Source organism: Sorghum bicolor, chromosome 2, assembly GCF_000003195.3.
Source record: "Sorghum bicolor cultivar BTx623 chromosome 2, Sorghum_bicolor_NCBIv3, whole genome shotgun sequence".
In the NCBI taxonomy this organism is placed as follows: Eukaryota; Viridiplantae; Streptophyta; class Magnoliopsida; order Poales; family Poaceae; genus Sorghum; species Sorghum bicolor.
The window spans coordinates 70,122,923-70,140,271 of record NC_012871.2 but is presented as its reverse complement, the minus strand read 5'-3'; the positions used below and the strand labels follow the sequence as shown (position 1 = coordinate 70,140,271).

At 41.2% G+C, this 17,349-nt stretch overlaps 3 protein-coding genes and 1 long non-coding RNA gene across 5 annotated transcripts; 1 reads left to right on the top strand and 3 right to left on the bottom strand.

Annotated features, from left to right (window-relative positions):
• On the top strand, positions 10 to 504 carry LOC110433008. The gene is made up of 2 exons (XR_002450372.1): positions 10 to 106; positions 214 to 504. It is a non-coding gene; the product is annotated as an uncharacterized LOC110433008 (long non-coding RNA).
• On the bottom strand, positions 4,088 to 4,879 carry LOC8081728 (F-box protein At5g03100). The gene has a single exon (XM_021453602.1). The coding sequence runs from the start codon at positions 4,877 to 4,879 to the stop codon at positions 4,088 to 4,090; it is 792 nt and encodes a 263-aa protein (XP_021309277.1).
• Positions 7,068 to 8,921, bottom strand: LOC8081727 (organelle RRM domain-containing protein 2, mitochondrial). Of its 2 annotated transcripts, none has more exons than XM_021452632.1 (4): positions 8,726 to 8,921; positions 7,796 to 7,864; positions 7,607 to 7,713; positions 7,068 to 7,408 (listed from the first exon to the last, which is right to left on the bottom strand). In XM_021452632.1, the coding sequence occupies exons 1-4, from the start codon at positions 8,847 to 8,849 to the stop codon at positions 7,295 to 7,297; spliced, it is 414 nt and encodes a 137-aa protein (XP_021308307.1). In that variant the 5' UTR covers positions 8,850 to 8,921; the 3' UTR covers positions 7,068 to 7,294. The 2 variants fall into 2 exon arrangements, with proteins under 2 accessions (XP_021308307.1, XP_002460835.1); XM_002460790.2 differs by having other exon boundaries at positions 7,068 to 7,390.
• LOC8081726 (probable V-type proton ATPase subunit H) lies at positions 11,296 to 16,772 on the bottom strand. The gene is made up of 12 exons (XM_002460789.2): positions 16,615 to 16,772; positions 16,445 to 16,510; positions 15,171 to 15,296; positions 14,547 to 14,649; positions 14,356 to 14,428; positions 14,014 to 14,079; positions 13,825 to 13,942; positions 13,556 to 13,717; positions 13,268 to 13,393; positions 13,056 to 13,181; positions 11,967 to 12,146; positions 11,296 to 11,804 (listed from the first exon to the last, which is right to left on the bottom strand). The coding sequence occupies exons 2-12, from the start codon at positions 16,472 to 16,474 to the stop codon at positions 11,556 to 11,558; spliced, it is 1,359 nt and encodes a 452-aa protein (XP_002460834.1). The 5' UTR covers positions 16,475 to 16,510; positions 16,615 to 16,772; the 3' UTR covers positions 11,296 to 11,555.

The following is a 17,349-nucleotide window of genomic DNA, read 5'->3' as shown; positions in this document are numbered from 1 at the left end:
GACAACCAACACAGGCAGGAGGACCCGGATCGCTGTAGATGGTGTAATGAGACAGGGCATTGGAAGCATGACTGCCCTAAGTTCATGAAACATTGCCTAGTGAAAGGTGAGGACATTATAACTTTTGTTGATGAATCCTTATATCTAAGTTATGCTAGATCCACATGGTGGATTGACTCAGGGGCAACTGTTCATGTTGCAAACTCTTTGCAGGGATTCAGTGGAGGGAGAACCCTTCAAAGAGGAGAAAGACAGATTAAGGTGGCCACTGGTGTTGAAGCTGAAGTTCAAGCTATAGGAAATTTATCTCTAGATTTAGCTAGTGGCTTCACCCTTGAGTTGCATGATGTTCTTTATGTTCCCTCTTTAGCTAGAAATTTAATTTCAGTTTCATGTTTGTCAGACTATGGTTTTGATTGCCATTTCAGCAAGAATGATTGTAAGCTACAGTTAAATAATAAATGTGTGGGTCTTGCCTTCCGACAAGACAAACTTTATTTATTATCTTTGTCTGAGAATGTGAATGCTGAATGTAATAATGCTGAGAATGCAATACCCGCAGATGCTAGCAAGAAAAGAAAGAGAATTGATTCCTCATCGAAATTATGGCACTGTCGTTTAGGCCATATTTCGAGGGGGAGAATAGAACGCTTAGTCAAAGAATCAATCCTCCCACCATTAGAACTCTCAGAGTTAGAGCAATGCGTTGATTGCATTAAAGGCAAGTTAGTAAAGAACATAAAGAAAGGCGCTAAGCGAAGCACGGGAGTACTAGAATTGATCCACACAGACATCTGTGGACCTTTTCCAGTGACATCCGTGGATGGTTTTGATTCCTTCATCACATTCACAGATGACTACTCTCGTTTTGGATATATCTATCCAATCAAAGAACGCTCAGAAGCTTTAGACAAATTTAAGATATTCAAGGCTGAGGTTGAAAACCAACTAGACAGAAAAATCAAAGTAGTAAGATCTGACCGTGGGGGGGAGTACTACGGTCGACATACCCCTTATGGACAAGTTCCTGGACCTTTTGCAAGGTTCTTACAGGAAAATGGCATAGTAGCCCAGTATTCAATGCCAGGGGACCCACAGCAGAATGGAGTAGCAGAAAGGCGTAACCGTACTCTAATGGATATGGTGCGCAGCATGATGAGCTATTCCACTCTGCCACTGAGTTTGTGGATGGAGGCCTTAAAAACCGCCATTCATATTCTCAACAGAGTTCCAAGCAAGTCAGTACTTAAAACCCCGTATGAGTTGTGGACCGGCAGGAAACCCTCAGTCAACCATCTGCGTGTCTGGGGGAGCCCCGCTGAAGCAAAAGTGTTTAACCCAAACATAGGAAAGCTAGACCCCAAAACAGTAAGTTGTCATTTCATTGGCTATCCAGAAAATTCGAAAGGTTATCGTTTCTACTGCCCTGGTAGACATACCAAGTTTGTGGAAACGAGACACGCTAGTTTTCTAGAAGATCAGATGATCAGGGGGAGCAAGGCAGCGCGAGAAATTAACCTTGAAGAGAAGCGGGTGTTCGTGCCCATTCCCATGGTGCAAGAACCCTACTTTACGCTGCCTGTTGTTGTTGGATCTACACCAGTAGTGACAACACCTGCTGCTTTTTCGCCTATGGCTAATTTGGAACCTGTCCCTCAGGAGCCGAATGAACCCATAGTCGAAGAACAACAGCCCCAACAAGAGCAACCTCAAGAAGAAATGCCAGTAGCAGAAACTTCTGGCAGACCTCAAAGAGCGAGAAAGTCTCCTATTCCAGATGACTATATAGTCTATGAATGCGAAGAAGTTCAGATGGAGGATGAACCCACTTTATTTGAAGAAGCCATGAGGAGCACCGAAGCATCTAAGTGGCAAGAAGCCATGGAAGATGAAGTAAAGTCTATGAGTACCAATAAAGTTTGGGACCTAGAGGAAATTCCTGAAGGAGCCAAAACAGTAGGCTGCAAATGGGTCTACAAGGTGAAACGTGACTCCAAAGGGAACATAGAAAGGTACAAGGCAAGACTGGTAGCCAAGGGTTTTACTCAGCGAGAAGGGATAGATTATAATGAAACATTCTCTCCCGTCTCGAGCAAGGACTCTTTTAGAATCATAATGGCCCTAGTGGCACATTTTGATCTAGAATTGCATCAAATGGATGTGAAGACAGCTTTCCTCAATGGGGATCTAGAAGAAAGAGTATACATGGCACAACCGAAAGGTTTTGTTGTGACAGGCAAAGAAAGAATGGGCTGTCGCCTGAAGAAATCCATTTATGGATTAAAGCAAGCATCCAGGCAGTGGTATTTAAAGTTTGATAAGACAATCAGAAAGTTTGGGTTTAAAGAGAACGTTGAGGACAATTGCGTATATGCAAAGTTTAAGAATGGGAAATACATTTTCCTAGTACTGTATGTAGATGACATTCTACTAGCCAGTAGTGATGTCACTCTAATGCAGGAAACCAAGAGATTTTTGTCCTCAAATTTCGATATGAAAGATTTAGGTGAAGCATCTTTTGTCTTGGGCATAAAGATTCACCGAGATAGAAGTCGAGGGGTATTGGGATTGTCCCAAGAGGCATATATAGAGAAAATATTGAAGAAATTCAATATGCATAAGTGTAGACCTTCACCTGCTCCTATTGTAAAAGGTGACAAGTATGGGAAACATCAATGTCCCAAGAGCAAGTTCGAGCGCGATCGCATGCAAGCCGTTCCATACGCTTCAGCTGTCGGAAGCTTACAGTATGCTCAAGTGTGCACACGCCCAGACCTGGCTTTTGTGACCGGGTTACTTGGTAGATATCAAAGTAATCCAGGTATGGAACACTGGAATCTAGTAAAGAAAGTCTTAAGGTACTTGCAAGGCACGAAAGGGCTCATGTTAACCTATAGAAGATCTGATGACCTGCAAATAGTAGGGTATTCAGATTCTGATTACGCGGGAGATGATAGAAAGTCTACCTTAGGGTATATATTCACTCTCGCGCAAGGAGCCATATCATGGAAGAGCTCAAAACAAACAATAGTCACTGCATCGTCCACAATGTATGCTGAGTTTATTGCTTGTTATGAGGCATCAGGACAGGTGAATTGGCTTAAGAAATTTATACCCAGTTTAAAGGTGGTCGACAGCATCGATAAACCACTAAAGTTGTATTGTGACAACGAGCCAGCAGTGTTGTATGCTCACAACAATAAGTCAAGCAATGCAGCCAAGCACATTGACATAAAATATTATGTTGTCAAGGATAAAATCCGGGATCACGTCATAAGTCTTGAACATATAAGCACAGAAAAGATGCTAGCGGATCCGCTTACCAAAGGCTTACCGCCCAACGTGTTCAGAGAACATGTAGCCGGCATGGGTTTAAGGGAAAGCCTGTGATTCCTGGATAGTAAGGGGCCCAAGGCGAGAATTCATCTCTAAATAGAAAAGTGTTTGTGGCTGTCTAATCTAGCAGTGATAACTGTCAAGATGAAGCATGCTCAATACACTGATTTGTGATGGGGTGAGTTGACAAAGCGAGATAGCACAGTTGAGATCAAGGGGGAGAATGTTAGGTTGATCTCAGGCCCAGCCCAACGGCTGGGGCCTCTTACCCCCTGGATCGCGCCCTGATCGGGGGCGCCCAACCGATCCATGGTTGGTGGGCCCCCGACGCGCTGCGCTATATAAACAGGAGTGGGGGCCGCAGGCACGTGACACAAGGTTCGCCGTGCACACACCCCACTCGACAAACCCTAGGCCATCCGATCAGGCTTGCGCAGTGGCGTCGGGAAGCACCACTGCGCCACTCTCCCACCCCGCCGTCGTCGGTCAGTGCCGGTGGAGGCCCGAAGGACGACGGGATCTACTTCGTCACCGCGTCAACGCCCTCAACATGGACGCCACCGGATCCGCTCTCGCCGGGAACGCCGATGGTCGAACCCTAACCTCTCTTTCTACTCAGTTGTAATAGATCTAGAGTATGTGCATATATGTGTCACTGTCTATATATTGTTTTTGTATCCCGAATTCCCATACGTTCTATTGCTAGTAGATCCTGCTAGAGTTCTATCAATGGTATCAGCCGATCTAGTAACTAGATCGGGGTTTTCAGGTTTACAGCAAGAAGAAGGAGGGGATTCTCATAATTGCATCCGTGCACCTGCAGCCACTCCAGTCTCGGGGCAACGACGTCGAGCCTGTTCCCGACGCCGACGACACGCAGCGCGAGCCTCTCCAGCGTGTCGGAGCGGACGGAGATGTCGCCGTCGACGTCAAGCATGGTGAGCTCGAGCACCCAGAGGCACGGGCACTGCAAGGACACAACGCGGCTGAGGTCGCCGCCACTCACTCGGCCTTGTTTTATGCTTAAGATGCGTAGCTCCGCGAACACGCCGGCGCCGGCGCCGGCTGGGGGTAGCCGGAGCCGGAAGTCGTACACGAAGTTTGCGTTGAACCATAGGGTGCTCTCAAAGATCGACACCTCGAGCTCCTCCTCCACGTCGTCCTCCGGCAGCGGCGGCGGTTCCTTATTGCAGGGCAGACAGACGTGGACCTCCCTCGGCGCGCGCGACGCGGCGAACCGCAGCCACGCGGCGGCGCGGGAGGCGGTGACGGGGCGCGACATATCGTCAAGGCCCACGGCGAACCTTTCCATCGCGGGCGCGGCGTACGCGGTGATGGCGGCGTCGACGGAATCTGGGGAGGAGTCGTCGTCGAGGAAGATGAAATCCGGGACCTTTGTCCAGACGCGGCGCCATCGGCTGGATAGGACGCTGGTCCGCGCGGCTGTTGCGGTGGAGTGCAGGCCGGCGAGGATGGTGACGAGGAGATCCTCGGAGAGACCGCTGATGCGGTCGAGGCCCGAAGCGGTGCGCGAAGACTCCATTATTAGGGTTTGTGGCGGCGGACGGCGAAGTAGAGAAGGCGTACGTGGAGGAAGGCAAAGTTGAAAGGGCGTACGTCGAAGGGATTATTTGGGCAAGAAACGAAGAGATGTTTGCTATCTTTTATTTTTTTATTACATGTTTTATTAGTTTTTATCCTAAATTAAACATTATTTTTTAGTATCAAGTTTAAGAAATTTATGTAGGTCAGCCTAAGTCCCTAAATTAAGCCCTTAAATTTTTATTTACATGTTATGATAAAAAAAAGTAGGGGCTCAAATTTGTACCCAACTCCAACCCACCTCCTAAACAAGTAGGATAGGGGGTTCTAGATGTGAGGGGCTGAAACTATAATTTAAGAGGGCATGAAAAATGGAAGACCAAGTAGGAACTAGGAGGGTGGATTGGAGTTGATTTTTTTATCAAGTCCCTAGATTTAGAATAGGGACTTGTTTAGGAGGTGGGTTGGAGTTGCTCTAAGACTTATTTTTAAAAATTCATCATGAGAACTACTTTCATAATACATAATTCACATATGTTATAAAATAAAGGATTTATTGAAATTGATGGTTAAAGCTTGAAATATTTGACTAAGAAAAAAAATCTAATATGGTATATGAAAATGGAGAGTTCACACTGATTGATAACTGAGAGCACCCCCAATACTTGGCTATTCTTGTTGTGGAGACTATTTTTTAGAATTTGTATAACAAAAATAGACTTTAATAGATGTAAGAGCATCTCCAAGGATTTTGCATTTGAGGTTTGCATTTGAGTAATTTGCCAAAAAGCTCTAAAGAGGTATCCAATGGTTTTGCATTTGGAGTTTGCAATTTGGCCAACTTGGCAAATGCGGGAGCAGACTTGGCAAAAATGCCAAGCTGTGGACGACTTTGCAAACCCGATCGCGCGAGCAAAGTCACGCGCGAGGAAAGCGCGCGCGCCTGGATACCTTCTATTTTTATCCTTTGCCAAGTCCAAATGCCAAATCCCTTGGAGATGACCTATTTTTATCCTTTGCATTTTGTTATGGGAGTTTGCAAATAGCAGCAAATGGCAAGTCAATTTGCCAAAACCTTTGGAGATGCTCTAAAATAGAAAACTGGTTATTCCTTAATTCTCGCTAGCCATAAATAGCCAATGACAGGTGCTAGCTATCTTACTTTGTAAAATAGTAAGACTGTTGTGAATCTTGTTTTTAGTGACTTTTTCTAAAAAATGACTAAATAATAAATTTTTTCTACTAATTTAGTCAAGCGGTTGGAGTTGTTGTAACAATCATAATCCCATCTGAACAAAATCAGTGATAAATGACGATAACCATCGCCAAACAACGGTATATTGCACCTCTTATTTGGATGCATGACTAGTCAAAAAGTGATGGGTGGATGCTTCACTAATGACAAGTCAAACGTGATGGTTGGATGCTTCACTAATGGCAAAGTCAAAAGTTGTTGTAAAAAAAATGGCAAAAGTCAAAAATGATGAAAATACTAACTTTTTTTTTTGAGGGGAGTGACATTTATGCAGTGCTATCACGTGGGCCTCGAAGACCCATTTTCGAACCACTCTTTGTATTGTGAAACTATATATGAGCAACATTCCCGCTAAAGCATACCGAAGTACCATAAAATGCATGAAAAATGCCGTTAAAAGTCTAACCACTCTTTTTCAGTGAGCATAGCGTAAATTTAGGTCATCTCTTCAGAAGTTCTGGCTTTTCTAGATCTTTTAATATGTACTTAAATAACACTATATCTAGATAAATAGTAACAACAATATAATATATTTAGACAGATCAAACATTTTATATAATTTAGAACAAAGGAACAACGAAGTTTCAAGCATTTTTTGAGGTGCTTTCGCACGCGCGTGCACATGAAGGCAATAACTTTCAGGTGGAATTTTAGACTAACATAACATAAATTTTAGTTGGTCTCATGCAAATTAGACTTCTCATGCGCGCCAATTTATTTGTAGACGGCAGAAGCCAGAAGAGGAGACGCGGCCTGTTTGTTTGTTGATCTGGGGAAACTGCCTGGCCAAGACAACGTTCTTTAGCGGATTTTCAACACCTGGGTGGCATCAACCTCCCTGGCCAGCAGCCTCCAGGGCTCCAGGCCAAGGTTGCAACCAAACAGCCCCCATACTGCGGGCAAGAGCCAAGAACAGCTCATTGCAACACAGTGGTCAAAAAATGCAGTGACATGTAAATTAATGAGGAAAGTTATGCCACACACATGAAGCTGCAGCAGCCAAGTACAATGTTAACCACAACAAAGGCAGTTCAAGTGGAGCACAGCAAGCTACATTCTCTCTGTAAATTTTTGGATGGCAAGCAACATCCAATATTACACTCTCGGCAGAAAAAAAGGAATACAGTGTATGTAATCGACTGTGCATGGCAACTTCAATCATTAGCTAGAGTATTCATATGGTGCTCCTTGTTGTGACGGCTGTGTGGCTTCTCTTTGCTTTGCATACTCGGCGAAAATAACCCAACCATCAAGGAACTGCAAAGATACAGATGTCTGAGGAGAAAAAAAAAAGGCTGAATACACGATGTTCTCAAAATTAAAAGATCGATGAGTCATCACTTGTTCTTTGGTTGTCGAAAAAGACAATTTTTGACACGTTCATATTTCTGCTGTCCTCTACATTTAGAATTATCAGGAACATTCAATGTGGTTAACGTCTTTCATGACTAAAACAGTGAACTTGGCACTCACCTTTCCATCCATGCCTTTTATGGCCTCACCAGCTTCTTGTACAGTCGCATATTTGACAAAGCCAAATCCTCTGGAGTATCCAGATATTCTATCAGTGATTACTCTTGCTGCACACACAGTGTTGCTTCATCACATCGATATATGGAATCAGCAATTGAAGAAAAGGCTGAGCAATAATTCAATATATACCTTCAATAACCTGACCAAATTTCGAAAATGCTTCCTTAAGTCCATTGGATGTTGTGCGTTTATTTAACCCTGCATACGAGGCTGTTACTACTACCACAATATATACCCACATTCCTAGTTTCGCACATGATGAGTGCATGCTGTGATGATAACAAATAATGAAGCAATATTAATCAATGATAAGACAATACACCTTAAATTTTGAAAACCTCTGTGGTACTATATTTGTATATGATTATTTATTGTTTTGGTGGTGTTATTTATATTTGCATAGTAATAACTTTGCCGAGAAATAATAATCGACCTTCAGCAGGATTATTTCACGGATTCAGATATCGCTGTTTTTTTTTCCTTAAATGAAGAGACTGACTAGTTGACACAGATGACCGGATGAACTATCGACAAAAAAGAAAAATTGTAGGAAGCTACTAATGCACCGAATCTTGCAATAATCTTTAGCTCCACCTTTCTTCCATATAGGAAGGTGGACTACTCAAACCAGCACTAATCACTGGCATCTGTGATGTTGTCTGCTTCCAAGTTTACCAATACTTGGGCTTATAATTATAAAAGGTTAACTAGTCGACAATCAGTCTGTATGCGCCCGTGCAGTACTTCTCTTGTTCAGAGTGGGTAGTTTCAGAATAGAGCAAATCGATTTAGTCGCGAGATAAATACTGTTCGACTACGATTAGTATCAGTTTAGACTGTTCAGTTAATCAGCCAGCCCTATCAAAATTGGAAATGACTACTGGCTCGCAGGTCTCAGACAAAAGTAAACAACTTCGCCCATTCCTAATCCTACCGCAGGCATCCACCGCCTGCCAGCACAACAAGCAACTAATTAAGCGCGCAGCATAAGAATCAAAGCGAGGGTTTCTCTTGCAAAACATGCAAAACGGGGGAAAAAATTGGAGCGAGGTTGGTTGCCTGAGACGAAGAGGTTGTTGCAGGGCTCCGCCGCGGGGCGCGCAGCGGGTGGAGGTGGTGCAGCGAACGCCGACACGGAGAATAGCCGCCGGAACCCGGCACGAGCCGCCGCCGCCACCGCCATTCTGATGACGAATCTCCGGAGAATCGGAGGCGAGAAGAGTGCGGCGTGACGGGTTGCTTCTCGAGATTGTAATGGGCCAGGCAGACCCACCCGACGGCCCAAGCCCAATACACATACGCTTGGTCAAGCACCCCGAAGGCCCAAACGCTCCTGTCCCCAAACCCCAAGGAAACTGCGCAAAGCATGCATAAAGCATTAAATATAAATAAAAAAATAATTAATTATATAGTTTAACTATAATTTATAAAACAAATCTTTTAAATCTAGTTATTCTATAATTCAATAATAATCACACAATTGTAGAGTTAACGGGCGAGTGCTGTTTTGTTTGACGCAATGCATGGAACATTAGCTACCAACTGGAACATTATTAGCTACCAAGTTGGCCAATGTATATTAACAGACTGTAGGAGTAAGAAGCAAGGCATCATAGTCAATGGTCTATAGTACTTATCTAGGAGTAGTGTGGGAGAAATAGCACAAGATCTGGTAAGGAAGTGATGAGATAAGTGCTCCAAGTTTGTTAACAATTCTATAATGGATTCCGATAAACTTTATTACAATTGTATTACTAGGAGAACCTGCTTCAGTCATTTTTGTTGGTGCTGTAGTCTTTTACATGTCTTCTGATACATTTGTTTTCTCAAAAAACTACACTTTCCACTGCAATGTTCATCCATAATACTTCCCTCAAAAGCGATGTTAACCATTTGTTCTTTTCTTGAAAACTACAGACTGTGAACTGCAATTTTGGCTCCTGATACTTCCCTCAAAACCAATGTTGCCAACCATTTCTTCTATGCCTCCAGCACCACTCAAAAAAAATTCCCGTGTTCTTTTGTCTTGTTCTACAAAAGAAAAATTGATATCTGTGTACTAATGTTGTTACACCTTAAGTTCTCTATAAAATAGTTGACAAAGCTCACTGAACATCGTTTGACGGATACCATGGTTACTTGAGTTTCTGTTGTTGGAGCTTGGAGGTATACCATTTCAGTCAATTAACATGTTTATGTTAATCTGTCATGATGAACTAGTATGAATCTATAATGACCAGACATTACATTCGCTTGAACTTATCAACACGGCTTATCAGCTATTGTGCAATGTTTTTCTCTCAACAAATTAGCAAACAATATCAGCATAAGCCAAATTTTAGCGAAACGAACATACACAATGGAGCAATGATATACTTAGAAAATTTGTATATGATAAGCATTTATTTGATACTATTATATATGCAATCTAAGTGATAGATGTGTATGGTAAAATTTGATACTATTAGCATACTATTATGGTCTTGTTTAGTTCCACCTAAAAACTAAAAACTTTTCAAGATTCTTAATCACATCGAATCTTGCAGCACATGCATGGAATATTAAATATAAATATAAATAATAACTAATTGCACGGTTTGTCTATAATTTGCGAGACGAATCTTTTAAGCCTAGTTAGCCCATAATTAAACAATAATTGCCAAATACAACGAAAGTGCTATAGTACCCGGAAAATTTTCACCCCAACAACTAAACAAGGCCTATATATGCTAAGAGATTTTAATATATCATATGGTTAAAGTTAGAGTTACCTTAGAGTAAAACTAAAACAACTTATAATTTGTAATAGATGAAGTAGTTGCTAAGGTATGTTCGATCTTAGTTTAATATATCCTTGCAGTTAAGTTCTATAGTATTGTGTTCTGTTGCTTGAGCTTATTTACCGAATCTGTCAGTCATTCAGCAGTGTTCTTCTCTCACAATAAATCAACGAACAATACTTTCAGCCATGGCTTTTCAGACAAGCAAATAGTCTCATATGTACATCTTCTTTTATTTCTTTGCCCCCATTTGTGTTTAAGGATTGGTTTGATAAGAATCCCGGTGTGCCTGCTTCGTTAGCAGGTCTGCACTAATGACACGTGGTGAAACCAAATCCGAACTCTACAATTACTCTGTTTTCCATCCTGAAATATAGAATATCAAAGTTTATCACAAATCAAAGCTATTATAAGCTTGAGCAAATTTATATAAAAAAATAACAATAATATTTTTAAGACAATCGAGTTAGTAGCAATAGCATTATCAAATGTAGTTTCATAATTTAGCTCTTTCATGTGATAGCTATTAATCAAACTTAGGTTAGTTTGAATTGGAAGAAACTTCGATCACTCATAATATTTCAGAACAATTTAATATATATTTTCGAAATATGTGAAAGCTCAAATGTTATAATGTTAGTACGAACAATAATGCAGGTTAAACCGAGCGATGTGGATGGTTGTAGCGCAAGGCAAAATCAAAAGACGGCAGACGCAGGATGTTCTTCAATTTCAAGAGAATGAACTGACATAAAAACCTGTGGAACAATTGCAAACATGTAACATCCATATGCACACAAGTCAGGCAATGCTTTTTTGTGAACGCGACAAGTAAGCAATGTCGTCAAGTAGAAGAATAACGGAATAACAAAAAAAGAGGTTTGCTAAAGTTACAAGTCAAAATTTACATAAATGAATCAACAAGCCCATGGACACTTTATTACAACGAGCATGGTATGGCTCTGATTATTTATTATACAATCAGTTTCAGGAATCAAATAACAATAGGATATACTGGAAAAGAATTTTCAAGGTTTTTCGTTCTCAACAGACATTCTGAGAAATGGCCAGGGGTCCTCTGGATCTAAATACAAAAGACTCAGTTTCTCTCAAGCCTGCAGGAAACTGGCATACTTTGCGCCAAGGAAGAGCCTCTGCACACAGAGCAGCGCATTTTTCCTCACTTCAGTGTTCTCATGATTCATGAGCTTCATGACTCGGTCCTTGGCCTTGAGGTCTGCCACCACAATTCGGCCAGATGGATGGTACTGGAGGAACTGTGAGAGGTCGTAGCAGGCCACGGCAAGAGCGGTGGTGTCACTTGATGTGTCAATGATTGTCATGAGAACTCGTAGGATCTGCCAAGTTATACGTGCAATTTCATCACAACCACAGAGCTGAATGCTTATGAGCCTATCTAATCTACATTGAATTGTCCAGAATTTGAGTGTTTAACTACTTAGTCCAATTGTGCAACAAGTTTATTCGATCATTTTCATTCAAGAAAGGACAAGGCATACCTGGAAATCATTTTCTTCAAAATTGTTAATGTTCTCACGCCAGAAACTTGGATCTTTGTGCATTGGAGACCAGTCAAGATGACCAAGAAGAACTTGCTGTTTGTACTTATCAAAGGAACTCAACTTCTTGAGGTTTTCTTTGAGTCCCACCTCTAGTTGATTCAGAGCATCTAACAGATCCTGGATGCATAAATAATAGGAAATTGCTGTTAGCACAAAAACATGCAAAAACATACAAGCTCAACCTGATCACATAATAGACAAGATACATTCACATTTTTCTCTCAAACACGCAAGAGCTATGCATCACTGCATTAAAGGAGATAGAGATATAGTCACATTTATATATGCTTGCATGAAAATTCACAAGCCCCAATTTTGAAGCAGCAACTACAGGAACCTCCAACATCTCTTGCCGATAAAAATGATTCTTGTGATTCACAATGCCTGATTAACTAACTCTTTGCAATGTTACCAAGCAAAACTTCTGCAGTTCAATTATTAGGGTTGCCATGGGGATATGGGAGACCAGATCACACAAAAAGGTTCAGCAACAAAGAAACTACACGAGGGCTCACTATGTCATTACAATTCCACTTCTATATTTCAGGTCCCTATATTTTTGTTGTTCAGGCAACATGTAGTTTTGTCATGGTTTGACTAGAAAAAAAAACTGTGACTTGTCTGTGAGTTGTCCTTTTAATTGTACTAGCTGGTTGTCTAAGATTGTTGCCTGAAAATTCAGGCACATGAAATACAGCTACTCCCATATATTTTAGCAAACTGTCATTTTTCCGTAGACACTTGAAAACCCAGGTTTAAGCGATATCTTCACCTAACCCTAGCTACAAGGAGAAAAAGGAAACTAAACTAAAAATCCTAGGTAAAGTGCAACCTTTTATTTTACTTACTGAACAGTAAATAGCAAATATTTCAGACAGGTTGCTTTTCAAGAAAGCATATGCATGCCATTTTGCGATTCCTACATTTACTTCAATTGAAACAATGATTCACATATAAAGATTCCAACATTCTATGCATATTTTCCTGTGGAATATTAAAAAAACAAAGGTTTGGAAAGCTCCTCACCTCATCAGTCCATGCTTGAGCTTTCAAGTTTTGTACTATTTGCGGCAATCCAAGATCGATCATCTGGGCAGCAAACGCACCCTTTGCCAGCAAATTACGGAAGGACAACACAACAACTCTGACCACCTTCAATTTTATGCATCATGTTAACATTTCTGACGTAATAACAGATTTACAGTGACATAATATGATATGCAAATTTAGAACATTACCTTCTCTTTAGTAGAGCCCTTGACAACCTCTACTAGTCTTGGCATAACCCTTGTGGTGGACAAATAATCAACTGCAGCATCATAAAAGGATAAAAGCCAGATGCAGAGGCAAGTTTCATAAAGGAGCTGCACAAGAAATAACAAAAAGGAACACATATGGGGAAGTTAGTTCTAGCGTTGAAAGATGCAACAGTTTATGCCTGTTATCTGCAATCGACCAGCTAATACCTAATGCAACACTCTTCTCCAAGATATTTCCATTCTAGATGCTTAGGGCCAAGCAATCACCTGAATTGACTGTTGTGTGGAAGCTGGGGATATTAAAGGAATGAGCAGCTTGATGCCATCAGCTTGAACAAATAATGTCCTAACATATGGTTCTCTTAGCAAAGTGGAGAGGCAATGGATAGAAGTAGGAATAGAGCAGCTCGGGTGTGTAGGATTCCTCAGCTGCAAAACATATCATAATAAAATTTCAGTATGCATGAATGGTAGTTTCATAGCATATAACAAATAAAAAGTGGTAATGAACTAAAAAGACCATTCACATTTCTAACCTGTGAACAGAGCCAATCAACTAAACCTCTCAATACATCATGTATTGAAGTAAGTTTGCTCTTTGAATTAGAAGCATCTCCATTTGGAAGCGTGCCATTCTGAAGCTTTGGCCGTGCACTATAGTCAAAGTAGAGTAAGGTCTACAAATAATTTTACATGACGAGCATTTGAATACTAGCCAAACTTACCTAATTATATCAGTCAATATCTTACAACTTTTTTCTTGTACAAACCAATTGCCTTTCCACAACAACCTGAAAATTATAATTTTGTTAGCTAAATATGGTGGTGGTCAGAGAACAAGATGAATCAGGCCTAGCATGGTGTGCATGAACTCTTTCAAGCATGAGGGTATTCCCGAAATAAAACAGGCCATCAGGTACAGAAGGTGACTATTCTAATTACAAAGTCTTGTCATCAGGATGTGGAATGGGCAATATATGTCAATATATTTGCTGAACAACAAAATGAGCAGTTCCTTAAATTAATAAGATAAAAATAAAAGAATTAAACAAGCATAGTACACTTAACTTAAGAAAGGCTCATAAATATCTTCACCAGACAGAGATTGTTCATAAAACAGTGCTGCACGCTTAGGATTTGCTGAAAACAAAGGTATCACCAATGTAGCATAAATAAGTGATAATCTAATGGTTTAATGACGGAAGTGAATAGTTTTCATCTGAAAGAAAAAAAAAAAGGCTGATAAATAGTGGCATACTTGTAAGCATTTCATCAATGAGGGCAAGCACGTATTCCACAGTCTCTTCCTTGGAGATGCTCCGCAGGATATTCAGGAAAACTCGGACATACGCTGGCCCATCCTAAAAGAACAGAGTTTTAAGGATCTTTGTGTCATATAAAACTAGTTGAATAACCAAACATGTAATAGAGATTTACAAAAATAGATAAATTCAAGTAAATCTAATATAATCCATTTTGAGGGGCATGTACAACACATTATAGGCAGTAAGAGTTATTTGTGGGGGAAAGAGGAAAAGGGAAATTAGTCAACTAGATCCTGTTACAGTAAACCTATGCATGGTTGAGTACAAACCCTATTAATGCACTGAATCAATTCATATATTGATAAAAAAAAAAAAGAGTGCATTGCAAATATGCATATCTGATAACCTCTTGTTAGCTAAAAGCAAAACACCAAAAAACGTAAGGATATGATATTTTACTAAAGAGTGAGAAAACAGGAAAAATTTGATACAAAGATGAAGACATCAAACATAACAAGATAGTACCAAATCTGAAAGATGGAAAAAGAAGGCAGTGATACAATGGTCTTTAATCAATTTTACCCACACAAATAATTTAGGGTGAGAAAGCAACTCACCTCCTCAAGCAAAGGAGCTCGCTGGCTCTCCGGTTTGTGGTCATATCGCCGTAAAAGCTGAAGGCATGTTCCGGAGATAAGCTTAGTTGACATGTAATGCTCCCATGGAATATCTCGCTTGAGAACCTTGATATACAAAACCACAATACAAAAAATAATTAAAAAGAATTATATTCTTCCTTCCTTCTAGGTAATGCAACAAAAAATTCCACAATCCACTGATGCTTGCATCATTTTTATGAAAAGCATCCTAGCCTAGAAAGAAGGGCATGCTAACACATGAAAACTAATATGCCAGTGCTAGAAAAGTGCAATTTTCCATACATTTCATCAGCAAAAACGAACAGTCTCAGTAATTCAGCACCTAGTATCAAAATTAGCGAGGCATTTGTTTTATAAATTCGCGAGAAACTTGCTAAATGTTGATGTATCAGGCACTCAGTTCATAATATTAGAACCTATAAAGCATATGATGTCAGGTAACATATCAAGAGTTTCGAACCTATATCCATCTCTGGACATAGGATGGCAGGAAGATTTTGCCCCCAAGAAAAAAATAATCATAATGCGATGCAATGATCTGCAATTTCCAGTAGTTATTTCTAACTCTGCCCACCAACGTTAAAACTTTATGTGCTAAGTGATACAAACATAAATGTAGCAGTAAGCCTTCATCAGCTTGATGTAAGCAGGAAACATTTTCCCTGGAAACCAAACTCCCTACATAATCAGGTAAACAAGAACAGGACAGCCTACAATATTGCATGGACATTCACTAGCATGATACTGTATTCAGCCAGGACTGTATGCATCCATCATTTTAACACATCATAAGGGTGGCTGTGTCTCAGGTCATGCCCCAACAATACAGAAACAGGAAACCGTTTTCTTTCTTTGAATAACAAAAGATCTAATTCCCATTATAATCACCGCAGTTTCAGTCGCACTATCACTATGGCTCAGCTAGCAGCTGCTCTCTGGAGACTCCATAGATGACCACAGGTCCACAGCAAAAACGTCAGCCTAGGTCCTAGGATACAAGTAGCCATAAAGTAACTATGAGTGGAAATTTTGATCTAATTGAAGTACCATTGCAACAGATTATATGTACTTTTACCCGTCAATACAGTTCAATCAGAATTAGCAAAGCGCATCAACACTACAGCCTCTTAATGCGGTCAAATAAACCAGCCCGCACACCCAACAAATTCCACACGCTCCGCACGAAGAAGCTAGCAAGCAACAGTAGCGGATAAACAACCCAACGCACTAACCTGCTCGGTGGTGAGCTCGGCGCGATCCATGACGGGGGCGGTCCAAGCACCGTCCACGCGCCTGCCCTGCAATTCAACCCCGGATCAGGTCGACGCGACAGATCAAGCAAAAATCCCGCGAAAGAGCGCGCGCGGAGAAGGGAACCGCGAAGAGATAAGATTTGTCCCACCGGGCACCACCGGCGGCGAGGTGGAGGAAGGATCGGGATCGGGAGGCTCCCTATGAGAGGGACGGGGCGTTTTTTTTTTTTATCAGGCAGGGGGCGTAATTAGATGAGAGCGAGAGCGAGACGAGTGGCCCGTGGCCGAGTCCCCTCCGTAGTCCGCACCGGTGTGAGTGGGATCCACGTTTACATGGCCACGTGGAGGAGTCGTGCTCCGCTGTGCCTGCACAACCTGATGCTGATGGCGATGCGATCCATCCCGCGGCGCGGATATTGTTTAGTTCAAAAAAATTTTACAATTTTTTTTCAGATTTCTCATCATATCGAATTTTTAGACGCATGCGTGAAATATTAAATATAGATGAAAATAAAAATTAATTACACAGTTTGGTCGGAATCAGTGACGAATCTAGAAAAATATTTAGAGGAGGCTTCTGCTCTTAAGATAACTTCAGCCCCTTCTTAAAGAGCATCAATGATAAAAATTTATAGGAGGAGCTAAGGGGGCTACGTGGGTTCTACGGCCGTGGGGGGCTGGAGCCCCACCAGCCCCACCGTTGGCTCCGTCGCTGGTCGGAATTGACGAGACAAATCTTTTGAGTATAGTTAATCCGTGATTGGATAATATTTTTCAAATACAACTCAAAAGATTTTTTGGAACTAAACAAGGTGCCAATTTTCTCTCGCTCTGTATATACCACCTAAAAATAGTTAAGGGGATCGTCGCTGCTTAGGGTTTGT